The sequence below is a fragment of the Micromys minutus genome (assembly GCF_963924665.1).
Source record: "Micromys minutus genome assembly, chromosome: 18".
NCBI classification, from domain to species: domain Eukaryota; kingdom Metazoa; phylum Chordata; class Mammalia; order Rodentia; family Muridae; genus Micromys; species Micromys minutus.
The window spans coordinates 48,226,622-48,251,079 of NC_137953.1; the positions used below are offsets into that span (position 1 = coordinate 48,226,622).

General features: G+C 49.0%; 1 protein-coding gene across 1 annotated transcript in view; it reads left to right on the forward strand.

Moving 5' to 3' along the window:
* PLXNA4 (plexin A4) overlaps positions 1-24,458 on the forward strand; it is a gene marked incomplete at both ends in the record, with an annotated part of 359,522 nt that overhangs the window by 329,508 nt on the left and 5,556 nt on the right. Inside the window, 6 exons of the mRNA XM_080932241.1 lie at positions 2,431-2,590; positions 14,696-14,799; positions 15,391-15,490; positions 16,896-17,086; positions 18,294-18,463; positions 22,449-22,661. Coding sequence (XP_080788367.1) covers positions 2,431-2,590; positions 14,696-14,799; positions 15,391-15,490; positions 16,896-17,086; positions 18,294-18,463; positions 22,449-22,661 — 938 coding nt within the window. The remainder of the gene's footprint in view (positions 1-2,430; positions 2,591-14,695; positions 14,800-15,390; positions 15,491-16,895; positions 17,087-18,293; positions 18,464-22,448; positions 22,662-24,458) is intronic.

Genomic DNA, 24,458 nt, shown 5'->3' on the forward strand with positions numbered 1-24,458 from the left:
CTTCCAGAAAGAGAGGCTTGAATGGATTTCTTAGGGAGAGAGAGTTCTGGTTCCACCCTCTGCCATCCCCTTGCAACACAATGTGCTTTGAGCACAATCATACCCTGTCCCCAAATTGCAGCAGCCTTTATTCCAGAAGCCAAACGATTATGCCCAGCTACTGTCATGTGACAGACTCACAGAGAGGGTGAAGAATTCAGGGAACCTGGCTGACCGCTGGTTAACTTGGAATGGGAGAGAGATGGGAGATGATTTTACTTGAAGATGGTTTGGTGGTAAGAAAGGGTGTTCATACCTTTGAAGGGGACACTCCATCCAGTGATGATACAAGAAGAAGGTCCTGCACCAGGGCAGACAGAGCAACAGAGACTCCCACTGAGCAAGTTAAATGCAGAAGTGGGAACTGTGGGGGTATGCAGTGACTGGAGGAACCCCAGAAGCTCTGAGTTTTCTGGCAGTGACCTTGTGCTGCCGGAACTTGAGTTAGCACAACCCTGGTAGTGTTCCAGGACCTACCTTACCAGGGAGCCTGCTGGAGTATTAGACACTCCCCTGGTTACCAGTCAGGGAGCTTTCCAAAAGGCAGGGTACCTGATGGTTACCTGCTTGAGTGCTAGATACCTGGGAACTTGCTAAAGTATAAGAAACATACCTGGTTACCTGCCAGAGTATTAGATATGTGTCCCCCGGGAGCACACTAGCTGTTTAGATGCCCCCCGCCAAGAGCCTACTAGAGTGTTACACTCTTTCTCAGGAACCTAATAGAATGTTAAATGTTCCCTGCAGATGGCTAGAGGCTCTCTAGGAACCTTCAGAGAAAGTACCAGGTGGATGATTCTCAAGTAGTTAAGAGCCAGGAGTAGCAGACATGTTTCTGTGTCTGGGACCCTGTCCTTTGTGGGTGAATGCTTTTTCTCTCAAATATTAGTGCTGGCCTTGACGAATGCTATGACAGATCACCCTTAAGTATCAGTCTCTGCTCCATGGTCCTTCTGGGAAACAAGTTCAGACAAGGCCATTTTGCTGCTGAGAGGAGGCTAAATTGCCCACCAACGGCCTGGAAAAGGACAAGATGGTGGCCAGAGCTGGAGAGAGGGATATGGGAGGTTCTTAGAAGGAGAGGGGCATTGGCCGACTCACATAGACATTTATCTCAGAGGCCTAGCCTTCCTTCCATATGTTCAGTTCAGGACATTTTGAAGGTGAGAGTAAGATTCTTGTTTAAATAGATTCAGGCTTCCCCCCTTCCTCTTAATGGAATAAGCATTGTTCCCCACTTGTGCTCGTAGCAGCTGCTAATGAGGGGAAGGAGTCCAGGGCCAGGGTTCTGATTACCACCACATGGAGCAGGAGGAGGACTGCTGTCTGGTTCCGCTAGCCAGATGGGGCTGTTGGGAAATGGTTACTGGGAGGGACCTGGTGTGGGGGGGTTAAGTTCCAAGAAGGAAGTGGACACAGAGCACTCAGGCTCTATGGGCAGAATACTTGAGGACCCAAAACAGCAGCACATCTGGTCTCAACTCCCCCAATATCCAGGTCTCTCTGCCTGACTCTTACACACTGCTGATCATTCCCGTACCCAGTAGTTCCCTTCCCGTTCCACTGGGGTTCACCCAGGAGTCCCCCAAACTTCATCAATGTAGACAGAACACAACTTAAGGATGGCTAGAGGACAGCTTTGAAGGAAGTGAGCAGCTGATAAAGCAGTTTTAATTTGCTTGTCTATCTTTGAATGAGAAACAGAAGCCCTACACCATTAGTGACCTCAACCCTTGACCAGGGCTTCAGGTTCACAGCCAGGGAGGCCACTCGGTGGCCTGAAACTGTTTTTTTTTTTTTTTTTTTTAAGGCTCCTTTTTATACTTAAGGAATACATTAAGTTCTAATAGATCCAGCAGCCTCCAATCATCCTGAAACGCTTCCCAAACCAACGCTATTAAATCTTTTAAAACAGGAGCTCAGTTTCTCATTAGTACTGAGCATGTGTGTGAGGGTATGTGAGAGGGGGGAGGGAGGGGGAGACGTGATTGTGTATTAGAGGAACAATGGAAGGTGGCACATGGAGATGGGGTTGGAGTGTTAATGGGGTGCTCCCTGCATGCTGTGTGAATGCTTCTATGTCTTTCTGTTACAGACCCTTCCTCCCTCCCATGATACCATGGCTTCATTCTTTATAGAACGCTGTTTCCTTTGAGAAATTTAAGCATCTGTCCTAAGAGTGTGCAGTATAATTAAGTGTGCAGTTTATAATCCCGAGGTGATGTTGAAGACATGGTATCATCCTGTCTCTCTGGACAGAACAAATTTGCCCTGACCCCTTCACACCCCATCATGGAGAAAAGTCATTCATGAAGGTTCTCAGGGTGCTGTTGGGACCTGGAAGCCCTTCCCACTGTCCTCATTCTTGTCACCTCTTCTTGTCACCCTCAGGTCCTGAGCTGTGTCAGTCCAGATAATGCTAACAGCCCAGAGGTCCCAGTAAAGATCCTCAACTGTGACACCATCACTCAGGTCAAGGAGAAGATCCTAGATGCCATCTTCAAGAATGTCCCATGCTCCCACCGGCCCAAAGCTGCAGACATGGACTTGGGTAAGAGAAACGACCTCCAGGGCTATCCCTGAGGATGGTCATGGTCAGTTCCTGCCTTCTCTGGTCAGCCGAAGGTAGATCTGAGCTTCAGGGAACAGAGCAGGGGAAGTAAACGGAGGCAGGCAGGCTGGGTTCGCCTTTACAGTCTGCTTGGAATTGGTGGAGCCAGTCTACGAGCCTTAAACAAAGGTGGGGGGAGGCAAAGGTCACTAGGCCCTCTGTTCCTGAACCTTCCTTTCAGGGAATGCCTCTGCGGTGCTTTGAGTGGCTGAGGCTGGGATTGCAGGTGTCATATGTGAATGCAGAAATATAAGGCAAAGCTCCTATTCCAAGTCCCTACGGCCAAGGTCTTGACACTGCCTTTGTCCCACCCCATCCCCCAGGCTCTCCCTCCCCTCTGTGCTGTGCCTATAATTTTTGCTGAATACTCACAGCTCAAGGGATCTGGGTCAGCCGTGGAGGACAGAGAAAAAGAATAGAGAAGAATGAGATATGACGGCCTGCTGTGGAGCAGATGACACTGCATTTGAGTGTTCCGTGAAGAGGTGGCCTCTACAAGCAAGGGCAGGCCACCCAGAGGCAGCTGTACTTTGCCTGAATGCTCAGTAAAATGTCATGCAGGGGATGTCCTCCGGAGGAGGCTCTGAAAAAAACAGAATGGAAAAAGGCAACTCCGGCATTGTTTGTGGTACCTGGGTCTAAGGCCCGGTGTCCCTAAGTCCTTGCTGTGTGACCTTGTCCAAATTACTTAAACTATCGTACCTTCCTTCCTTTGCCTATGAGGTAGAGGTGATAACAGCAACTACTTCACCGTAAGAGTTCAGTGGGGGTGATGCATTGAAAGCTTTTCATGTGCTAGACCCTGGGAGAAAGTGTTGCTAAGGACACTAGCTGTGGATGTTTGTGAATTCTGGGTATGAGGAGAGTGTTGACTCCTGGCAATGTGGGGGCAGGGAGAAAGACCCCTAGCAGCCCTACACATCCATCTGGCCTCTAAGCTGGTTTCTGCTAAGCTGAATAGAACAGATGGGTTTCTATGATTTTGCTCAAATCCAGGGTGATTTTCACCCCTCCCTCTGACTTCCACTTCCAGCCATGTTCTGGTGCCTAAAGATCCAGAGCCTCAGAAAGTTCTGTTAGTTCCTCGAATGTCTGATATCCCACTAGGCTTAAGACAGGGTGTGTACAGGCCCCTATGTACCTATTCTTACAGTCATCTAAGTGTCTTGTTCTTAGGGCACAGAGGAGGCTCTGTGGCAGGGGACATGGATATATATGTCCACCTGTCTTGTTCTTAGGGTACAGAGGAGGCTCTGTGGCAGGGGACATAAATATATATATTCCATCCATGGCACTAGAACTTAGGTGTATGGCTGACTATATGCATTTAACTTATGTCTGATGCCATGAGGGGCCCCATAGACTAATGGAGTAAAGACCCCTGCTATAGAGCCAGAGGGGAATGAAATGGTTCAGTATGGAAGGCTCTGATGCTGATCTCTCTCAAACCATTCCAGAGCCCTCTCTAATGACTTGAGTGGGAGAACACGGAAGCATCCACATTACTTTTCTTACTTTATCTATAGGCCCAGGATGGGGCCACCCCTCTGTTCCTCAGCATCAATATCTGTGGAGAGAGTGGAGGTCTGGGAACAGGTGATAGGAAGGAGGGGTGCTGGAAGATAAAGGGGGTTCTGAGTGTGTCTTGTGCTTAAAAACACGGAGGCTTCCCAAGGAGGCAGGCAGTGGCCTACGTCACGAGAACAGCTCAGTTGCTCCTAGGAAGTAGCTTCTCTGATACACTAAGAGTTGGTGGGTGGCTGTGTAAGCATAAGGCCTGATGGAGTTTTACATCATCAGACTCCAAACAGAGCAACTGTCCCTCCTGTCCTGGAGAGACTGGGTTGGGGTTAATGGCTGTTGCTTATGACTGATTTTCCCTAGAGATCTCTCACCCTGTATGTGGGAGAGGGAAGGAAACACTTGCTAGTTTTAGAGAATTGCTACCCTCAGAGATCAGAGGATGCAAATCCATCAAATACATCTTCAGTGGAGAAGTATAGTGTCGCTTGTGGCATGTCTCACAACCACAGATGGGGCCCATCTTGAATGGCGGTTGCGGTGTCTGAAGAAGTCACTTTCTTTTCTCCTTTAGGAAAGAAGAGAGCCTGAGAGTTGCTTGACCCCAGGGCCCACCAGAAGGTGGTTGCGCTCTCAACCGCAGGCTACAGAGGCCCTAGAAAGTCCACTTCCCGCCAAGCGAATGGGTCTCTCTCATACACCCTGTGGCAACTCATGTCCAAGTGCCTAGAGCAGACTTCATCTCTCACTTTGGTGGTCTTAGGGTTTCCCCAAAGGAACCACACCACTCTGTACCAAGGAGAATGCACTGGGGATCCATACACCAGTGTAAACGCAGGACTCACAATCTCACCAGTGTGAACCCAACATGTGTTCCAGAAGTGGGGTCCTGCTGTGCTTTCCCAAAGGCCTCCATGCTCAGCCCCACTTTATTTCTCATCCCAGGGATAAGAAATAGCTTATCCTCCCTCCATTCTTTCTTTCTTTCCTTCCTTCCTTCTTTCTTTCTTTCCTTCCTTCCTTCCTTCCTTCCTTCTTTCAGATTAAAGCAGGAATTTGCAGCCACCCTCCAACTTTATTTTTCTTCAGACCAAAACTAGTTGCAAAGCATAGAAAATGAAGCTTCCTCAGAGAGCCAAAAGTCATTTCCATACCTACCCTTGTCAGGAGAGGGAGGTCCGGTGAATTGTCCATGTGGATGAAAGTGCTTTGAAAGTTTAAATCCAGGTATAAAGGGAGATGTCACTGTCACCACAAATCAATCTATGCCAAGAGCCAACTGGCCACCTGGCACAAAGACTGAATGACGTCTTGTCAGCCCATGCTAGGCACAGAGCACCCTCTACTTCTTCTCTTTGAGCCTCTTGCCCCCACAGAGAAGGGTGTCTCGCTCACGCTGCCTCTTCTCCCCAGACTCAACTCAAGGAAGAAGTCAGATAATCCTATTATCCCAAAGAAATCTATCCCCAGCATACCTCTCCCTGACATGAAATAGATTCCATCATTTCAGCAGCCCAGCCTGCAGCTGCTGCTGTCCCCTACACATCTCATTGCTGCTTGGGTTGGAGCCCTCCCGACATTCCCTTCATCTCTACACAAGCTTTGTCCAGCCCCAGATGTTGAAGTAACTATGTGGGCAGTTGTGACTGGCAGGCATCCAAGGGCAACAGAGCCGAGATCCCACTGTACAGTGGTATAGCACATACCCATTCGGTGTCCTATTGCTCACTGACAGTGGTGTGTTCTACACTGTGCAGAAGACCATCATATTTGAAAAGGTTGGCTTTGGTCAAATAACTCAGCCCAACTGTAGGCTCTGTATGTAAGTGCTCTAGTGTGTTTAAGCTGAGCTAAGCTTTTTCACTTATCATATGTTTGAATTATGATGGGCTTATCTATGTACAGTTCTGGGTAAGTTGAGATGTGTGTGTGTGTGAATGTGTGTGTGTGTGTGTGTGTGTGTGTGTAAGGGGGGGGGCTTGTATCTTATACATGATTGACCATATGACTTGGAAGCCAGCAAGTCCAAGCTGTTCAAATTCTGCAGGTACACTGGAAGACTGGAGGCTTAAGGAAGAGTATATGGTCATCTGTATGCAGAATTCCCTCTGTCTCAGGGATGGCCAGCATTTGCTAACTATAGATCTTTAACCAGTTGGAAGAAACCCACCCACATTCTAGAGAGTAATCTGCTTTACCCCAAGTCCCTGGATCTAAATGTGAATCTTATATACACACATCTCACATAAAGGCTGAATAATGTTTCACCAAGTGGCTGGGTATTAAACCCCTGCCAAGGTGACACATAAAATTCCCCATCACAGGACCCAAAGCAAAGAATGCAGGGCCTGCCTGGACTACAGACTGTTGGGGTGTATGAAAGGAAAGATGGTCACAGACAGATGTTTTAAGAGAGTGAGTTCTCAAAGCACAGTATCAAGGTGGCACACTCTACCCTGAATCTATGAGCTGGCCCTATGAGTTCACCACTAGAAATTTGTTTGAATCTCCAACTCTTCAACAGCCTGTCCATCTTCAAGACTCATATGTCTGTTGTAAGCCCCCTGCCGGGAGTACTGGCTAGGAAACTCAGAGATTAGGAGAAGCACATCATTTCTCCGCATAGTAGCAGGGACAGGACATTTTGTTTTCTGTGAGCCGAAGACCTCTTCTTGATAACTCCATCTACTCCCCAGAGTAAAGAAGGATACTTGCCTTCAACGAATAGGGAGTCAGTAGCCCAGAGAGGCACAACAATTAGGATGTGGTGCACAGCAAGGAGACGGAAGGAAGCCCCATTGTCCCCCTGTAGTCTCTTCCTAATGGATTTCTTCTCCGGAGGTTACTGCCTGTGACCTCCAGAGATTCCTCTGGCTTAAGTCAACGCTCCGTCAATAGTCCCTGGAACTCTGCCACCACCCTGTGTTGCTGCTGAGGTCATTCTGAGAGGTTATATATTTTTTCAAATAAGGAACTCCTGTATGGAATAAAAGATACACCCTCCTCTGAGTGAAATATAAAGAGTTCACAGCAGCTGTCTCTCCCCCGTTTGCATTTTCTGCTGGCCGATGGGAAGGACAGATAAAGATAATGGGATTTCTTCTTTTGTTATTTTGCCTCCCTCTCTCTCTGGAAGGTGGGAGTGTAACGAATTGGATTGTGACTGAGTCTGTCCTCTGTCACTGGTGCCTGGAGGAGGGCATGGGCTCGTGGGGCAGAGCTGTGGGCAGAGAGGGCTCAGCCTGCAGTTTTCTCTTGATGCCAGGGTCACCTTCCTTCCTCCCCACGGTCGCCACCTGCCTGCTGAATTCTGTTTTGACCCAGTGCACTGTCTGGAGCCATAGTGTATCAGAAATAACCACTGAAGCCCAGGTTGGTACAGCCTTGTGATCCCAGCTGTGGAGGAGGCTGAAGCAGGAAGACCCCACGTTCAGGGCGGGTATGGCCAGGCTTGAACCCCAAGTTCAAGGCTAATGGGCAGTTTATAAGACCTTGACTCAGAATAGAAAATAAAAATGAAGCCTGTGACAGTGGTATGGTGCTTCCCTAACACACATAAAACCCCAGGCTCCAAAGTCCCCGAGCTGTGCTCGGCTCCCTTTTGCCTCTCCTGCAACTTGCCTGGGCAGCACACCACATTTACAAGACCCGTGTTGCATTTCTCATTTAGAAATTACTCCTCTTAAGCCCAAAATTTCATAGACCAGTCATTTTCTACTTGAGAACAATAAATGTCTGCTTTTTAACAGAATCGCACTAGGTGGTCACCTCACCGTCCCTGGGGTCAGTTTTCTTACTCTTCCCTGTGGTTTTTCAAAGGCCTATGGATTGAACGTAGGACACTGTGCATGTTAGACAGGTATTCTACTGGCCTCTTTTTGTCTTTTGAGACAGAATCTCCTCTAAACTACCCAGGCTGACCTGCAACTTGCTCTGTAGCCCAGGTAAAACTTCTAATTCTTCCGCCCAGCCTCCCGAGTAGTTCGAATTACAGGCCTATAGTACCATGACAAGCTTCTAGCCCCTTAGGACTCACCCCTACCCTCTCAGAGCTTTCCAAACATACTGTGGTCCTTGTCCCACAGGGGAGTGGCCATGGAGAGAGTCCAGGCCCTTCGTCACATTGTCTTAGCCTCACCTGATCACAGGTGTGCAGATGGGAAGCTTGTCTCTTCTTGCAGGTTCCCTGTAACGGGACAGGGCAGGCTTCTGGAGAGACACTCTGCTATGGAGCCCAAGGGGTGAAAGTGGAGCCTCTTGGCTCTGACCTTCCTGACATAATTTTAGTCTGTCTTTGCCTATCAGCATCGGCCCTTTTGAATCCTCCTGAGAAAAGACCCTCTGAGAGTGACCACGGGAGAGTTGGGCTGTCACAAAATCAGAAGGATCACTGCTGGAATAGAAAGACAAAATGAACTATGCCACTATTCTCTCTTCACGTGTGTGTGTGTGTGTGTGTGTGTGTGTGTGTGTGTGTGCGCGTGTGTCTGCGAGTGCTCGCGCGTGTATACCCATGCATGCACGGGCCTATCTGTAGGCAACACTGCAATGGTCAGGGCAGGATGTGCTGAGGTTCTGTGGACCCTGGGAGTAGTTTACCATTCCCTATACTAATACCGTCTCTATATGGTACTTGCTGTAAACTAGGAACACTCTCTGTTGTAGTAAAATTTAATTGGGGGTTTCTACCCCACTTTAGATCATTCAGTCCCAAATAAAAGACAAATATTTTATATTTATAACAAGCCTTAAAGCACTAGAGCTGGCAGACATCAGCCTCTACGCTAGTTTGTCCACTGCCCTGTCAATGACCCTGAGGTACCACTTACCACATCCCACCTGGATGCTCTTGCTCCCACTGGGTGACCCTCATGGCCACGTGCTAACCATCCACCCATCCCAAGGAATTTTCTCCTCTCTCCACCTCCCTGCTCTCCCCATGGTTTCTCCTCAGACCCCAAGCCCGGCAGCTAAAGCCCCACCTACTTCTCTTCTGCCCAGCTATAAGCTGTAGGCATGTTTATTCGACCAATAGTTTTAAATTGCAAGGTTACATAGAATCAATTGGTGTAGGCAAGACTTTCCTCAGCCCTGAAGATCTCATCAAGGGCAACCAGATTTTGGGGCCCAATATTTAGTATTACAATATATAGCAACAGACCAAACCTCAACAACTCTCAGAGACACAGTCCCCTTCCAGGTAGCTGCAGGTGATTTCTTTTCCACTCTAAGCCTGGATCTCCACTGCCAGCCACATGTCTCCGCTCAGGTTTGTGTACATGCTCTGGTTCCATCTTCCAGCAGAAGCTCCAAGTGCTTCTGGCTCATATCCTGAACACTCCTATGATCAGTGTCCCAACCTTTCACTGCCTTTCCTCACCCCTCCCATTTCTGCCTTAAAGAAAAATAGTCCTTTTTGGTAGGGCTCTCTGCTCCCATTTCTCCAAGACTGGCCTCCACGCTCCCTCACCTTTCTGCAACCCATGGCCTTCAGCTCAACCATACATGCCATGGTCTGGCCTACTGGATCAAATGGGCATCTTCTGTTAGCCAAAAGTCCCTCAAGCCTTTCATACCAACCTATTTATTCATACTTATAGATTCATCAAAGTCACACAAGTGCCACACTGGAGCAGAACACCTAGCTCTTGTCAACTAGACAGAAGCATGCTGTCCTTTCAGTCCAGTTGGGGTGGCCTTTGTATACCTGGCTCCTCTCAGACAGCTTCTCCCTGTCTCCATCTAGCCCCCTGGTAAGCTCAGTAAAGGCAGGGGTCTTGTTCACCTCTGTCATCTGTCCTTCACTGCATTGCTCAGACCCCTATGCTACCAGTAAATGTAGTTTGATGAGAGTGGACCTCTGAGACTTTCCACGTATGCTCATGGTTTACCCAGACCCAGGGTTCATGTCATTGACTGAGCTTAGCATATCATTCAGCACCTGGGAGAGGTTTTTCCCATCACAGAACTATAAAGGCAGCCCTGTCTGTTGCAGCTTCTACCCACAACACTGCCATTAGCTGACTTGTCCCATTGACTCTTGGCTATCCTGACATGGTCACCTCATACAGGGACACAAAGAGAAGGACTTTTATTTGTTAATTTTTGTTGCAGTTTAGCTATTGTATGTACATATGGCCATGGTATGGAAGCACATGGGCATACAGCGCACCTAGAGACGTCAGAGGACAAAATAAAAGTGTCGGTTCTCTCCTTCCACAGTGTGTGTCCTGGGGATTGAACTCAGCTTGTCAGGCTTGGCAGCAAGCACCATCTCACGAGCCCAAGAATGGTGTGAATGCTGATTTTCTCATCTGCTGCAAAGAGAACTAGGAGTTTGAAGATCTGAGCTCTTTTTCCCCTTTTCTGCTTAAAAGAAAAAAATACTCTAATGTTTAACATGCACAAAGTAAAGGTGGCCCCTCCCACGGGCCTCCTGAGCTCACACAGACAGTGGTGTATGCAGCCTGGGGCCCTGGGCACTGCCCCTCATATATTAGGATGGCAGGCCTTCTCTGTCTCCTAAGTTCTTCCTAGTTTGTCTTTCCGGGTGTGGGGTAAAAGTTCATGGATGCAGCATGCAGATTGGGAGCAAGCTGTTCATAGGACAGGGAGAGTGGCTGTGGCTTTTGATTTTGGCATCTCCTCAGTGTCTGCTTTCCTCTCTAGAGCCCAATGACTCATTTTTCTACTAGGGCAAGCTCATGAACTGGGACAAGAGCATCCAGAAAGCTGAGCCCAAGTCCACACTTAGATTTTTCTGATACATACCGAAGACATAGGACATAATTAGCATTCATTTGGTGGGGAGGTGGCCGAGTGAATGAACAAATGAATGAGTGAGAGGCAGTGAGAGTCTGGATGAATGATTGGAAATGCAGCTCTGGAATCTGGGTTTTTAATGTGGTGGGCACAGGGCATATGGAACAATATATGGACCGGAAGCCAGAACCAGGATCCGGAAGACAGGATCCAGAAGACAGGATCCAGAAGACAGGATCCAAGACAGGATCCAAGACAGGATGGAAGGTTGATCAGTGTGTACATGGAGTGGAAACTGAGTCCTCCAGGACTCTAGCCACGGAGAAGTCTTGGGAGAAGAAGTTTCCTTGTTGATCTACTGAAAGTCTATCTGGGAACTTAGGGGTGCCTTCCATTTGTGCCCCCACACTCCCCTCCACCCAGAGACCAGCTTTGTGGCCAGCGCGTGGGCTGTGCTTCTTGTTACAGTCCCAGGAATGAAGCAGCCCCCAGCGCCCAGTTCTCTTTCACCAACAGTGAACTGGAATGGCACATATCTTTATTCCTTTAAAACCCTTTCTGGTAGTTTAGGTAAAAAGCGCATAGCAAGTTTTCTGTGTAAGAATTAACAAACATGACCGGCTTAAGAACCCCGAAAGCAAGGCTGAGTGCCCCTGATTCATCTTACAGTCCTTGTGTTGGTATTCAAGGAGACATCCCTAACTGAGATTAAAGGCAATAGTTACCACCTCCCAGGCATCTACAGATACACTGCTCAAGCATGTGCCTGGGCTGGAGGCTGTAAGACTGGGTTTTGCCTGTAGCCCTAGCCCTGAGACCAAACACTGGCATCTGTGGTGTGTGTCTTGCATGCCTACTGCCCAGCATCCATACCAGTGTCTTGGCTGTGCGGAAACACAAGGCATCAGTGTGGCAGGATATTGTGGAAAGGGAAACTCTGGGCCCAGGGAAAATAGCCGAGCGGCTTGTCAGAGCTCCAAAGCTCCGAATGGGAGGTTTAGTCATGACAGCATAATCTGGCCACGGGGGAGGGTACAAGCCCCTCCTTTTGTTTCCCTTCCTCCCATTTCCAGCACACATGGCCGGCCTTAGGTGCCTGAGCTGTGTCCACACCCATCCTCTGCACTGAGAGGCTCGTTTTTCAGACCCTGAGTGATTCCCAGGGGGACAAGGGAAATTGTAAAGTCCCCTGGAGGTGAACTCAGGGCTGGTACACCGTGGCACAGCCTGGCATGATAGCTCTGCGCCTGGCTTCCTGAACTGACCTGTTCTTCGTTTTCCCAGTTGGAATGTTGGTGGAATGTAGTACAATAACTAAAGACCGGGTCACACTTCTTAGTTCCCATGATTCTCTCACCCAGGTTGCTAGCAGCAGCTCACAGTTCACCTCCAACTGTCGCTCCTTGCCCATCTGCCACGGGATGGACATATACAAATGTGAGGTCCTCTTTTTATGATGAAAAACAGGCAACTATTGCTAAGCCACACTTGCCCTTTCTTTAGTAGTTTGTGTGTCCGCTTGTTCATTCAAGGCATGGATATTTGTCAAGGGCTTCCTGTGTCCTGTGCACGGTGTGAGCCCAGCTGGTAGGCATCCAGCATCATCAATACATTACACCAAGGACAGTCTGTGCCCCTGGGGAGACTCAGCCTTTTTCTGCCCTATTTTTTTTAATGGGGGCATGGAAACAGACTGACTCCCATTTGCTTACATAATTACTGGACAAGACTCACAACCATGGCTGCTGAATATGTCTGGACAGGCTGTGCATTGCACACTGCAGCCCAGTAGCTTGTAGTTATTGCTCAGATGTCATTGAGACTGCTGTAGCCCTGTCCATCAAGGGAACTAATCTAGAGGACTAGATGCTGGACCTCAGTGGAACCTTCTCCAGCCCAGATAGCTGATAGTCAAAATTGCAGTGCGCGCTCTCTCTCTCTCTCTCCCTCCCTCCCTCCCTCCCTCCCTCTCTCTCTCCCCCCCCCCTCTCTCACCTTGAAGTTTCTCCTGTGCTATCCCTAGCCCATTGATACAGCTTCTGACTCCATGTGGCCTCATGCAAGCAGAAGACACCCACTGCCATGTTCCTCTGCCCAGCTGGTTACCACCATGGTCCACTGCACTGAGAATCAGCTGCTTGACCAGATTGGAGAAATCCCTCTTCCTCTGGCAAGAGAGTATGCGGACCCATGGGGAATTGCAAAACAGTGTAGCCCTAATGCTGGGAACGTGGGCCAGCAGGTGCTTCCCTCCTGCACATCACCCTACCTGCCCCAGGCCCACATCACCATGAGCAGTTCCATCAGAATCATCTGCAGACCTCAGAGACAGGCACTCCCCAGTGACTTCTCCACTGCAGTGAGCAAACGGGCCATACTTGCACCATCCCTTTGAATCTTAGTATGGTGCAAGAGCTAGGCAGCAAGGATGCCCTAGTGAAGCAGGGTGTGCTAGGATATCAAGAGCCCCTTTGCTCTTCCCCAGGGCAAGATGCTTCCTTTCTGGGCCTGGATCCCATGCTTGGTGGAGTCAACAGTTGTAACCACAGCATGCATGATGTAAGAAGAAATGGAACTTTCTGTGACTCAGATGGGGCCAGAAGGGGAGGCACAGCCTGACCTTGGCAAGGGAAGCAAAGCAAATCTGCACATGTGTCTCCGGGGCCCATAGGAAAAAATTGTGACAGGCCAGGCAGGCAGTGTTGTGCAAGGGATCCCTGTTTCTATTTGCACGCACTCTGAGCAAACCCAGTGTGCATTGCACAATCAGCAATGCCAACATCTGTGATCCAGGGCTCATTGTGTATGCTACCTGAGAGCCAGAGCAGCAGCTACTTGGCTGGGACATGTGTTATATTTGACTTTAAAAGGCTGTTATTACTTCCAAGTGTGTGCTCAAGGGGACGGTACCTATGTGTATGCACACACATGTGTGAGCACATGTAGGAGAGCCGCCATGCACATATATTTCCATGTGTGTATTTCAACACTGTGATGTGTCCTTCTCCTTCCACATGTTATCTGTGCTAAATATCACAAAGGTTTCCAGTTGATGAAAAGCAAGCTCTTTTTCCCGTCCCTTTCTGGGACCCATCATCAAAACCCTGGGGTGTAGATACTGAAATGGGGGACAGGGAAATAGGGATTTTATACACACACACACACACACACACACACACACACACACAATGCTGTTTAGTTTGGGAGTATAAGAATGCTCCACATAGTTTTGTACCCAATCCTTTTCCAAGGGCTATCCACCACTCTTTGCAAGGCATACCATGGAACAAAAGGTTAGGGGCTACGTGGGTGAAACCACAGAATAGATTTCATCAGCTCTGGGAATTTCCAGTACGGACAGTAACTGGAGCTGTCATGATAGTGTCCCCTGCATTTGCCAACACTCTGCTGAGCCCTTTGCCTCCTGCTGAGTTCGAGTTCATTCATCCCTGTACACTGTGTAGCGCTTTGTGATGTTCTGAGCACTCACAGGCGCAGGGAGAACAGGTGGTGTTATCAGTGCCTCCTTTCTTTTGACATAATTTGTTGACTCGGGACCAGAACAAGTGCTCTGGCCCTCTCTGCCTTGACAGCATCCAAATTCATCCTCTAGGGGGAGAGGAGGACCAGTGCTTGCACTAGTCTGTCTGTGAATGCATTCTGGAGATGGCACTATGTGATTGCTATATGAGACACATAGGAACAGGATGCTCCCAGGAGGGACCATAGGGCCTTTCTGAACTGCCACCATTCTCTCTGCAGAATGGCGACAAGGAAGTGGGGCAAGAATGATCCTGCAGGATGAAGATATCACCACCAAGATTGAAAATGATTGGAAGAGACTCAACACAGTAGCCCACTACCAGGTGAGCTGACCTCAGAAGCCAGGAGCTGGTTCAGTAGATGGCAAATTCCTTGGAAGCCACAGGCTTTAAATTATAGCCACTCTGGGTTAGACGCCAAGCCCCAAATGTATTTCTTCACCAGCAATCCGTGATCCTTGGTGTGGCATGTGGTGACCCATGAGCATGGAGACCAAAAGGAAGGGGGTAGGGGGAGCTTCAAGGGGCACTGATGTCACGCAGTCAGAGACCCTAACCTCCTTGGATAGGATGCTGACACCATACTTCTTGTAGGGTATGGGAAGATTCTTCAAGGACCCTTGTTTAGAAGGCTTCCTGAGCATTTAAGGTTGGATGATCTCCAACAAGCCTAGGGAGAAAGAGAGTGAGGAAGCAGTCATCACACCATATAGAATCCACAAACTGCAATGCAGCTAGAACTCAGGTCTTTGTCTTGTGTTATCAAAATGGGAGGGAGTAACCTCCAAAACTCAAGTTCTTAGCATGGTGCTAATTGTCCCTCACTGCCTGTAAATAATCCTAATTTGTTCTTATTTTCTGGAATGGGTGGGAAGAATTTCCATGCCCAGGCTCTTAGAAACCTTTACCCTGTAGGTGCCGGATGGTTCTGTGGTGGCTTTAGTGTCCAAGCAAGTGACAGCCTATAATGCAGTGAATAACTCCACCGTCTCCAGGACTTCAGCAAGTAAATATGGTAAGATCTCATCAGATGTAAGGGGTGAGAAGTAGAAACATCCAGAGTGCGTGTGGTCAACAAACGGTGTTGACTGTAGGTAGATGACCAAGTCAGCTGACTATTGGGGGAAACAGCCAGGATGGGACAGGGGTAACTAGTCCTAATTGCTAGCTCTGAGGGATAAGCATATACTTTATCTGCTTGCAAAAAGGAATGCAGGACTTGGAGTAGCTGCACTGGTAAAGTGCTTGCCGTGCAAACATGAGGATCTAAGTTCTATCTCCAGAACCCAGGCAAGCGTGCCAGGAATGGGGGTACATGCTTGTAATCTTACCTCTGAAGAAGTGGAGAAAGTGGATACCTAAAGCTTACTGCTAGCCAGTTTAGTCTAATGGTTAGCTCCAGGCCAGTGAGAGAACCATCTCAAAAAGCAAGAGGGATACACATATGAAATGACAGGCTCTTTGAAACCTGTAGGTTTCTATGAACAGGTACCCTAGCCAAAATGGAACTCTGGTTTCCATATATGTAAATAAATATACACACACAGGTGGGGGAGGGAACCTAACCTTCATGAGGTCATATAGTTTTACTTTTTTCCATCATCTCACATCAAGTTTTCAATAATCTAGTGAATTAAATAATTATTATTTCCCTCTATTATTTCTATTAGTAAGTTATAGCTCAGAAGTGTAGAGATTGAATGATTGGTAAAGATCACACTATCATTATGCAGTGGCAGAAAAGGCAAGGAAGAGAAAGGGTGCTGCCTATAATGTCGAAGCTCCAGAGATGCCCGGTTCTGTCACCATCTATGTGCTTGGTGTCACATGATCACCCTGAGCAATGACATTTTTGTTGTAAAGCAGGAATTAGGGGAAAAAGACATACATCACCAGTCATTTTGGATGATAAAGGTTAACATAGGCTACAGACAGGCATGATAGCACCTCGTCTTTTGCTTGTCTGTTCCCATTTTACCATAACTCAAAATAGAGGAAGGGTAGATGAAGTAAGTGGGAAAAATTGGTTGGGGCCAGAGTTGGTTGGAGAAGAACAGCTGCCCTAGCCAAGACTTATTAAGGAACGCAGGTTACCTGCTCTTACACGTGCTGTTAATTGGCCACACGCGCTACAGCACGCACGAGAGGAAAAGTGTACAAGAAGCACAAGCTTGTATTTCTGCAAATTGAATAATTAAGGGCTGACTCAACGCCAAGTACAGGAGTCAGCGCGGCACGAGTGGGTAGAATTGGCTACAGTTAATTCCTGGAGGTGGTGGGAAAGACTGTGCCACATGGAGCTGCAAAGCAGCAACGCCAGCCAGTGGCCTCGGCTTGGGAGAGGAGCGTGCTGTGAACTGTTGGCTCCAGGACTGTAGAGACTTACTCTTAATGGGCCGCTGCACTCTTTACGTGGACAGAAAACATGATCCGGTACACGGGCAGTCCCGACAGCCTCCGTTCCCGGACACCCATGATCACCCCTGACCTGGAAAGTGGGGTCAAGCTGTGGCATCTGGTGAAGAACCATGAACATGGAGACCAAAAGGAAGGGGACCGGGGAAGCAAGATGGTGTCTGAGATCTATCTGACAAGACTGTTGGCCACAAAGGTATGTGACGGGAGAGGAGGGTGCAGGGAATTTGTGGTCACAGGAAGGGCCGTCATCTGCCATAAAAACACTGGGCTTGAGGGCTGAGGAGGTGGCTCAGACATTAAAGAGCTTGCCACGAAGGCACGAGAACCCAAGTTTGATAGCCTCAAGTCCTCATTAAGAAGACAGTCTACGCCAGTGCCTTGCTCGTGCTAGGGAGGCTGAGAGAGGAGACTGCCTAGAGTGTGCTGGCCAGCCACATAGCAAGCTCCAGCAAAGCTCTTGTCTCAAAAACCATGGAGAGAGATGGAGAAAGACACTCACGGTCAACCTCTGGTTTTCACATGTGCACACACATGCACATACACAAGCATACATGCATTCCTATATACTAAACAGACATGTAATTGCTAGCACGGGTGCTCAGTATACACCAGGCCCTTCTGTTGACCTCTCGCATCGGGCACTGCCAAGAGCCCAGAGGTGTGAAGGGACTGAACTGCTGGATCCTCTTCAACCTGTCGCTCTGGGGATATCCCAGCAGACATGAATTGGCCCGCAATCTAAAGTTTTCTTCCCGCTTTCCTCAGTACCCAGTCTCGGCTACCAGCACTCTACCTCTCTCCCCATCCCCCACCATTCCTTAGGGAAGAAACACTTTTTCTCGGGGGTGCCATGTCCCATCACTAAGGCTGGAAACGGGCTGTATCCGTAGCTTTGCCAATGCTATTTCTAATCCTGACACCGGGGATTATCCATGCCTGCAGTTCTAGTCTTTCTCTTCAGAGTCTGGGTTCTCTAGCCTCTCTGTAGACCCAGATGGTCATTTAGCCAGGGTGGATAGTGGCCAAACAGAACCAGCAGATTGTATTTGTCAGCTCTGACCAAGCATACTCATTAGCATTTTAGGAATGTGATACAATAGGGCTGGCAGAGATATAAAACCAAACCCTGTGGCTGGCAGAAGAGAGTTTTGGCCCTTGTCCTGTGTCTTCTGTCTGTGGTTTGTGCACAGAGGAAAAGTAGAACTCCCAGGGAACCATGAGGGGAGATCTGATGCAGTGTCTTCCCCTCCTCCCACCCCCAGGCCCTGATGTCATGTTCAGCAGAGATGTAGAGCACTGACCTCGCTTGGTCTGTCCCTGAGGTAGCTTTTCAACCCATCCTCCCACCCCCAGATTAGATCTGCCTAGCCTGGGCTGCATCTGAATGTCCCCTTCCCCAGGGTACACTGCAGAAGTTTGTGGATGACCTGTTCGAAACCATCTTCAGTACAGCCCATCGTGGCTCCGCCCTCCCCCTAGCCATCAAGTACATGTTTGACTTCCTTGATGAGCAGGCTGATAAGCATGGCATCCATGACCCACACGTCCGCCATACATGGAAGAGCAACTGGTAAGTAAAGGGGGGAAGGGCACATCTGCAGAGGCCGGTGACCTGCCCAAACAGGGAGGCAGGCTTTCCAGAGGTGAGCTGGCCACTGTGTACCTGCTAGCAGAGTCTCTACTCAACCTCAGGCTCTGACCTTCCCCATTGTCTCACTTCCCTTTCCTCTGTCTTTGTACCTTTTTTTCCAGCCAGTTGTTCACTCAACAAACTATGCTAATCCAACAAACTAAAGGTCATAAATACCACCACAGCCAGGCACTGTGGAATCCAGCTACTTCCTGGGTATGGGGCAATATGAAGAACCAATACTGAGGCTCTTAGATTATTTAGGGTCCCTGCCCTCAGGAAACCAGCAGGTAAGGATATGCGATAAGAGACACAGTTGTCTGTATACATGGACAAATACTAGCATCGGAAATGCATGTGTTGGACAGGTCAGGAGGATCTTGAGGCACAAGCAGACGGTGCCTGGCTGAACAAGGAACATTCCAACCCCACCCAATAAGCTTATCTTTTCCTTCCCAAACTCCTGTCCCAAAGCTGCCCAGAGTCACACAGTGTTCCCTGGAGGACACGGGATTTTCTAACTATTGACAACACTCCAAGCCATCTAACACACAGTATCCTCCCCACCATCTGTATGGAGCGAGTATTTCATTTGAGGTTGAAGCCACAAGGCCAAGCATCAGTATTCAACACAGGATGCAGAACCTTGAAGAAATGGGGCTCAGTAAATATTGATGAGGCACAGACAGTGATGGCCTGCTTCAGAGTTCTCCCTGCAGCAGAGCTCACCGATGTTCATCCTCCAGAACAGAATCTCTATTGCCTTTAGCGGCCCCCTGTCAAGGCCACTCTTCCCCAGCTGATTCTTCTGAAGCAGCATGGACCTAGTGCCCAGTGCTATGACTGTGAGGGTTTGCCAGGCTCTAGGGCACAAGCAGGCAAGCTGAAGCCCACCCAGGAACCAGACCTGGAAACCGAGAAGGCAGCTTGGGTATCAGCTTTTCTCCTGGACATTCCGCTGCCTTTCCCTCTTCCACTTGCAGGGGATCACTAGCCCCCAAAGAGGCTCAGGCGTACAGCAGATTCCTTATCATCCTTCTAAAGCAGGGCCCCTAGAACCTGGGTTCCATTCTGTGTAGCCACTCTGGTGAGATAGATTCCTCCTCTCTGAGTCCTGTCTGTGTGACTCTTTGGCGGCGTCTGAGGGGCAGCAGCCACCTCCAAGTCTACATCACTCTGATGAGTCTTTCCCTAGTGTCAGCCACCTTCAGATGGGACAGATGCTCCACTAAGCCAGCCTATTGGTGTTGGCCAGGGAGGCTCCCTCCCAGGTGGCAGCCTCCTTTCTGAGTCATCCAAAGGATGCAGATGCTGCCTAGAGACAAGGACCAGGAAATGGAAGGTCCAGGAAATAATCACACTGCACTTACTGTAGGAAGAATGATACCAGCTTCAAGTCCTTACTTAGAAGAGCATCTCTTCTTTCCCTGCCTTGATCCTCTGGTACCAGGGACCATACGCAGTTAGAAATAATCAGCTCTGTCTGTGACTAGAGTTCATCATCCCTGTTGAGGGCATTGTCTCTTTTTTCCTGACTCAAGGTGTGACTTGCCTGCCCCTCCCATCCCTCCTTCCCCAGTTCCCTACAGGTTCTCTGTTAAATAACACTCCTTCCCAGTTAGCCAGAGTGGCTGTAATCAGCCGGAGATGCGCATCACTGCTGATGTTAATAGCATGCTAATATTTCATTAGGCAGGAGCTTCAGTGGTGGCTCTGCTTCCTGTGTGGTGCACCTGCCTCACTGCTGGTTTAAGGGACAGGGAAAAACAGTTACACCACCACAGGGTTCCCAGCTCCTCTCAGCCGAGTGGGACAAAAGGAAATGAAGGAAAACTTGAATGGGAAAATGAACTGGAAGGGGAACTAAATCTCTTATTCCGAGCTCCAAGCCCAGAGACCATGACCACCTTTTAGAAAGGTTGGGATGCTATTGTGGGCCCTGGTACCCATCTGCTGCCACTCCGTCTGTTTCCTGCCCTAGATTCCTGGTGATGAAGCAAATGACAGACACCAAATATTAGCAAACCCTAGTGTGCCTGCCCCAACCCTATGTGACACTCATTGTAGAGACTTAACAAATGCTTGTTGATTGACTGGCATCTGCGGACGGCAGGTCTCCCTGCACTTATGGCGTATGTTGTTTGTATGATACAGATTGGCCACTGGCAGATAGAACCAAGAGCAACAATATTGGATCTGGTGCCTTGAAATAATGTAATTCAAAGATGTTAAGCTCTAAGAGGCAAGCCAAACACATGCGGGCATTGTCACTATCACCAGCCGTGAGCACAGCCACCAAAACAACAATAAAACATCAGGGAAAGAGGCAGGAGGCAAAGAGGTGGGAGCAGAGAGGAAGAAGAAAGCAGTGCCCGCGCTATGCCCCTCCTTACTGGCAGCTCAGCAGGCTGGTGGAAGCTGCAGTGCTAGACTGGCAGGCGGAACACAGCCCATAAAGGTGTGCTGCAGACACTCCTCCTGCAGGCCTTCTGCCTAGTGCAGTGACCACAGAGTCAGGCCACAATATGAATTTCTCATTGTCGCTATGTGTGCATGCCCTACCTGTAGTGCATCTAAGGAACGCACCTATGCAGTGTTTTAAAATTAACCGAGCACGGACCTGGGGATGTTTGAGCTCTAGGTTTGATTCCCCAAATCACATAAACTGTGTGTGGTGGTACACACATGAACTCCAGTACTTAGGAAGCAAGGGCAGAGGATCCTCAGCCCCACAATACATTAAGGACAGTCTGGGCTACATGAGATCCTGCCTCAAAATGGGAAACAGGGAACTGGGAAATGGTTCAGTTGGTAAAGTGCTTGCTGTGGCTGCACAGGACGTGAGTTCGATCCCAGCACCTGTACAAGAAGCTGGCCATGGTAGTGTGCTCTTGTGAGTTGGCACTGGAGAGACCGAGGCAAGGGGGTCTTTGAAGCTCTCTGGCCAGCCAGGTAGGCCTAGTCAGTGAGCTCTGGGCCAGTGAGTGACCCTGTCTCAAAAAAAACTATCTAAACAATTGGAGGTGGATGGCTCTGGGGTGATGATAGTAGAGGTGACCCCAGCCTCCACATGCACAAACCCACAAGTATATCCCTCCCTTCCTACACTAACACACTCACAGAATGGCAACAGTGAGAAGCAAGCTCATCAAGTGTGCCCTCAAAGAAGGCTCTGCTGGGGCTGCTGTCTGTATCGATTTGGAGCCTAGTTCAGCCCAACATTTTCTGCCCTCAGTGGGGAAGTGTGTGCGTTTGGCTGCGTTGCCTTCCTTGCAACCCTAGAATGCAGGATTCCTGAGGGCACAGGATGTGGCCCCGTCCTTGTATTTCCTGTTGCTAGCTGAGCTCTTGGCAGGCAGTAGGTTCTGACTGGAAGACAGGAGGGAGGGGAGGGGATGTTGTGGGGTAGATAAGGGATTGGTGCTACGCGGTAGCCTGGTGACAAAATGGTCACACCTACCCCCTACGCCAGTTCCTTCCCAGGCAGGAAGTAGCCTATGGCACTAGACATGAAGCAAGGGTGTGACTTCTTCCAAATTATCAGTAAGCAGTCAGATGCAAAAATCTACGCTTACCAACGGGATGGTCCCAGCAGTAGGCAGATAGGAACAAAGACTTTAATTCTGCTTTGTAGTATGCACATGGCTTACTCCTTTGCCAAAAGGAAAGTACAGTGTCCCACATCACAACTCGGTATCAAGTTCTCTCAAGTTCCTCCAGTGGTACATCTCTAGGTGAACCCCACCTGACCCCAGTCTTGCTGATTTCCTGTATGCTGGATAGACCTACCCCACTGCCTGTACCCTTTACTTTCCTTACCCTTTACAGCAGTCACAGATGGCTTCTAAGCTCTGTGGACTGTGACCACCGTCTTATACCCCACTGCCCCGCCACTCCTGACAAGATGCTTCTTCCCTCCTCACAGCCTGCCCTTACGGTTTTGGGTGAATATGATCAAGAACCCTCAGTTTGTGTTTGACATCCACAAGAACAGCATCACGGATGCCTGCCTCTCTGTGGTGGCCCAGACCTTCATGGACTCCTGCTCCACATCGGAGCACCGGCTGGGCAAGGACTCCCCCTCAAACAAGCTGCTGTACGCCAAGGACATTCCCAGCTACAAGAACTGGGTGGAGAGGTGAGTATGACCCATGGAAACCTGGGAGTGTCTGTCTGGAGCAGAAAGCAGGCTGATGCTTCCAGACTAGTCACTGTCACAGCTGTTCCTGCAGCTGGAACACCCACAGCTCATGGCCTCCACACTGAAGCAAGCACTGGGAATTGTAGCAGAGCTTATCAAGTGACCTATATGGAACAGCATAGATCTTAGTGACCATAGTATCCTTTAGGTCCAGAGGGAGATGTGCTCCCTGAATCCCACCCCCCATACGTATATCTAACACCACACACATACATGTAGAGCATATGTAACGTATACATATACCATATACACATGCATTCACAGTGTTCTATGCATGTACAGGTACCATGATCCCATGCATACACTGTGTATACATGAAACCACAATATATACATACACATATCTGCATGCCATCCATGTTTGTTCACATATATACCATACACACAGTACACATGCATGCATGCATAACATACATCTTCCCATAGTTCCTCCCACACCATCCTTTTCCCAGCCCTCATCCCACTTCTGTCTCTACGTACCTTGTCACAGTAGTGTGGTAACCCCCAAATGCTCCCAACCTTTACTCTCCCAGTTGGGTTTTTGCTTGTGATGAAGTTTGAGAGGAGAGCTTTTTGCATTCCTCAGAGCCGTCGACTGCTGTCCTGACTTCACTGAGAGAACCCAATTGTCCATTCTCCTGCAGCCGCCTGTGAGCAGCTACCATTTGTACTGTGTCACCAGTAGCAGTGGACCCTACTGTATCAGCCCTGCCTTCTCTTGGTTGTTTTGTTGTTACTGTTTGTTTAAAGACTACTTTTTCATATTCCTTGTGACATTTTCTACATGAATATCATGCCTTGCTTTTATGCACTCCATTACCCTCTGATCTCACACACACACACACACACACACACACACACACACACACACACCTTCCTGTGATTTTAACCCTGTCCCTAGTAACATGACTCTCACTCATTTACTGTGTGCAGACTTTGTAGGAGCGGAGAAGAGCCGCTGTTGGCCCACTAGGGACCACAGCAGGGTATGGCATGTACTGAATGCAGTGTAGCATGAAGAAGGTGATTTGTAAGCATTTAAATACACTTTCTAGGGAGCCCACGTGGTCTGCCATATACCTACCACTGGTTATCAAGATCTCTGGCTTTAGATATAGGTGAAAGTAAAGCTGGCCCTGGAAGCAGCTCTGAGGGGAAGGTGGGCCGCTGGTTTCTCACACATGCACCCACGAAGCTGACATGGATGGGGAGGCTGGGCAGCTGGGTTCTTACGCATGCACCCACGAAGCTGACATAGATGCATTTGTGTGCTTTACTCTGGGTGCACAAGGGAAACACTAGACTTGGCCCCTTCTAGCATCTCTCAGATCTTAGTGTCTAACAGGACCCACAAGCCGGAGTTGGAAGGATCAAGGAGTGAGGTCTTCATTCCTCCGGGTCTGGGGGACATCAGTCATCCATTCCCAGAGGCCTCTGAAAGCCACATTCGAAGGCATCACAGCATGAGGCTCAAACTGACGTTGTTCCTGTCTGTATTTTCATCTGCTTACCATCCCACTCAGACTCATGAACATGGAAGAATCCAGGACCATTCTTTCCCTGAATAGCAACTCCCTGAGCTCTGTCTGATGTGCGGCTCCAGGGGCTGGCATCCCACTAAGTTGGGCAAAGCTCAGCAAGAAAAGTGAACTAAAGCCATGGCTGTAACCCAGCCTTTCCTTGTCAGAGCAATGCCAGTCAGCAGTCCAGGTTGCCAGGGCTGGCCAGTCCTGGT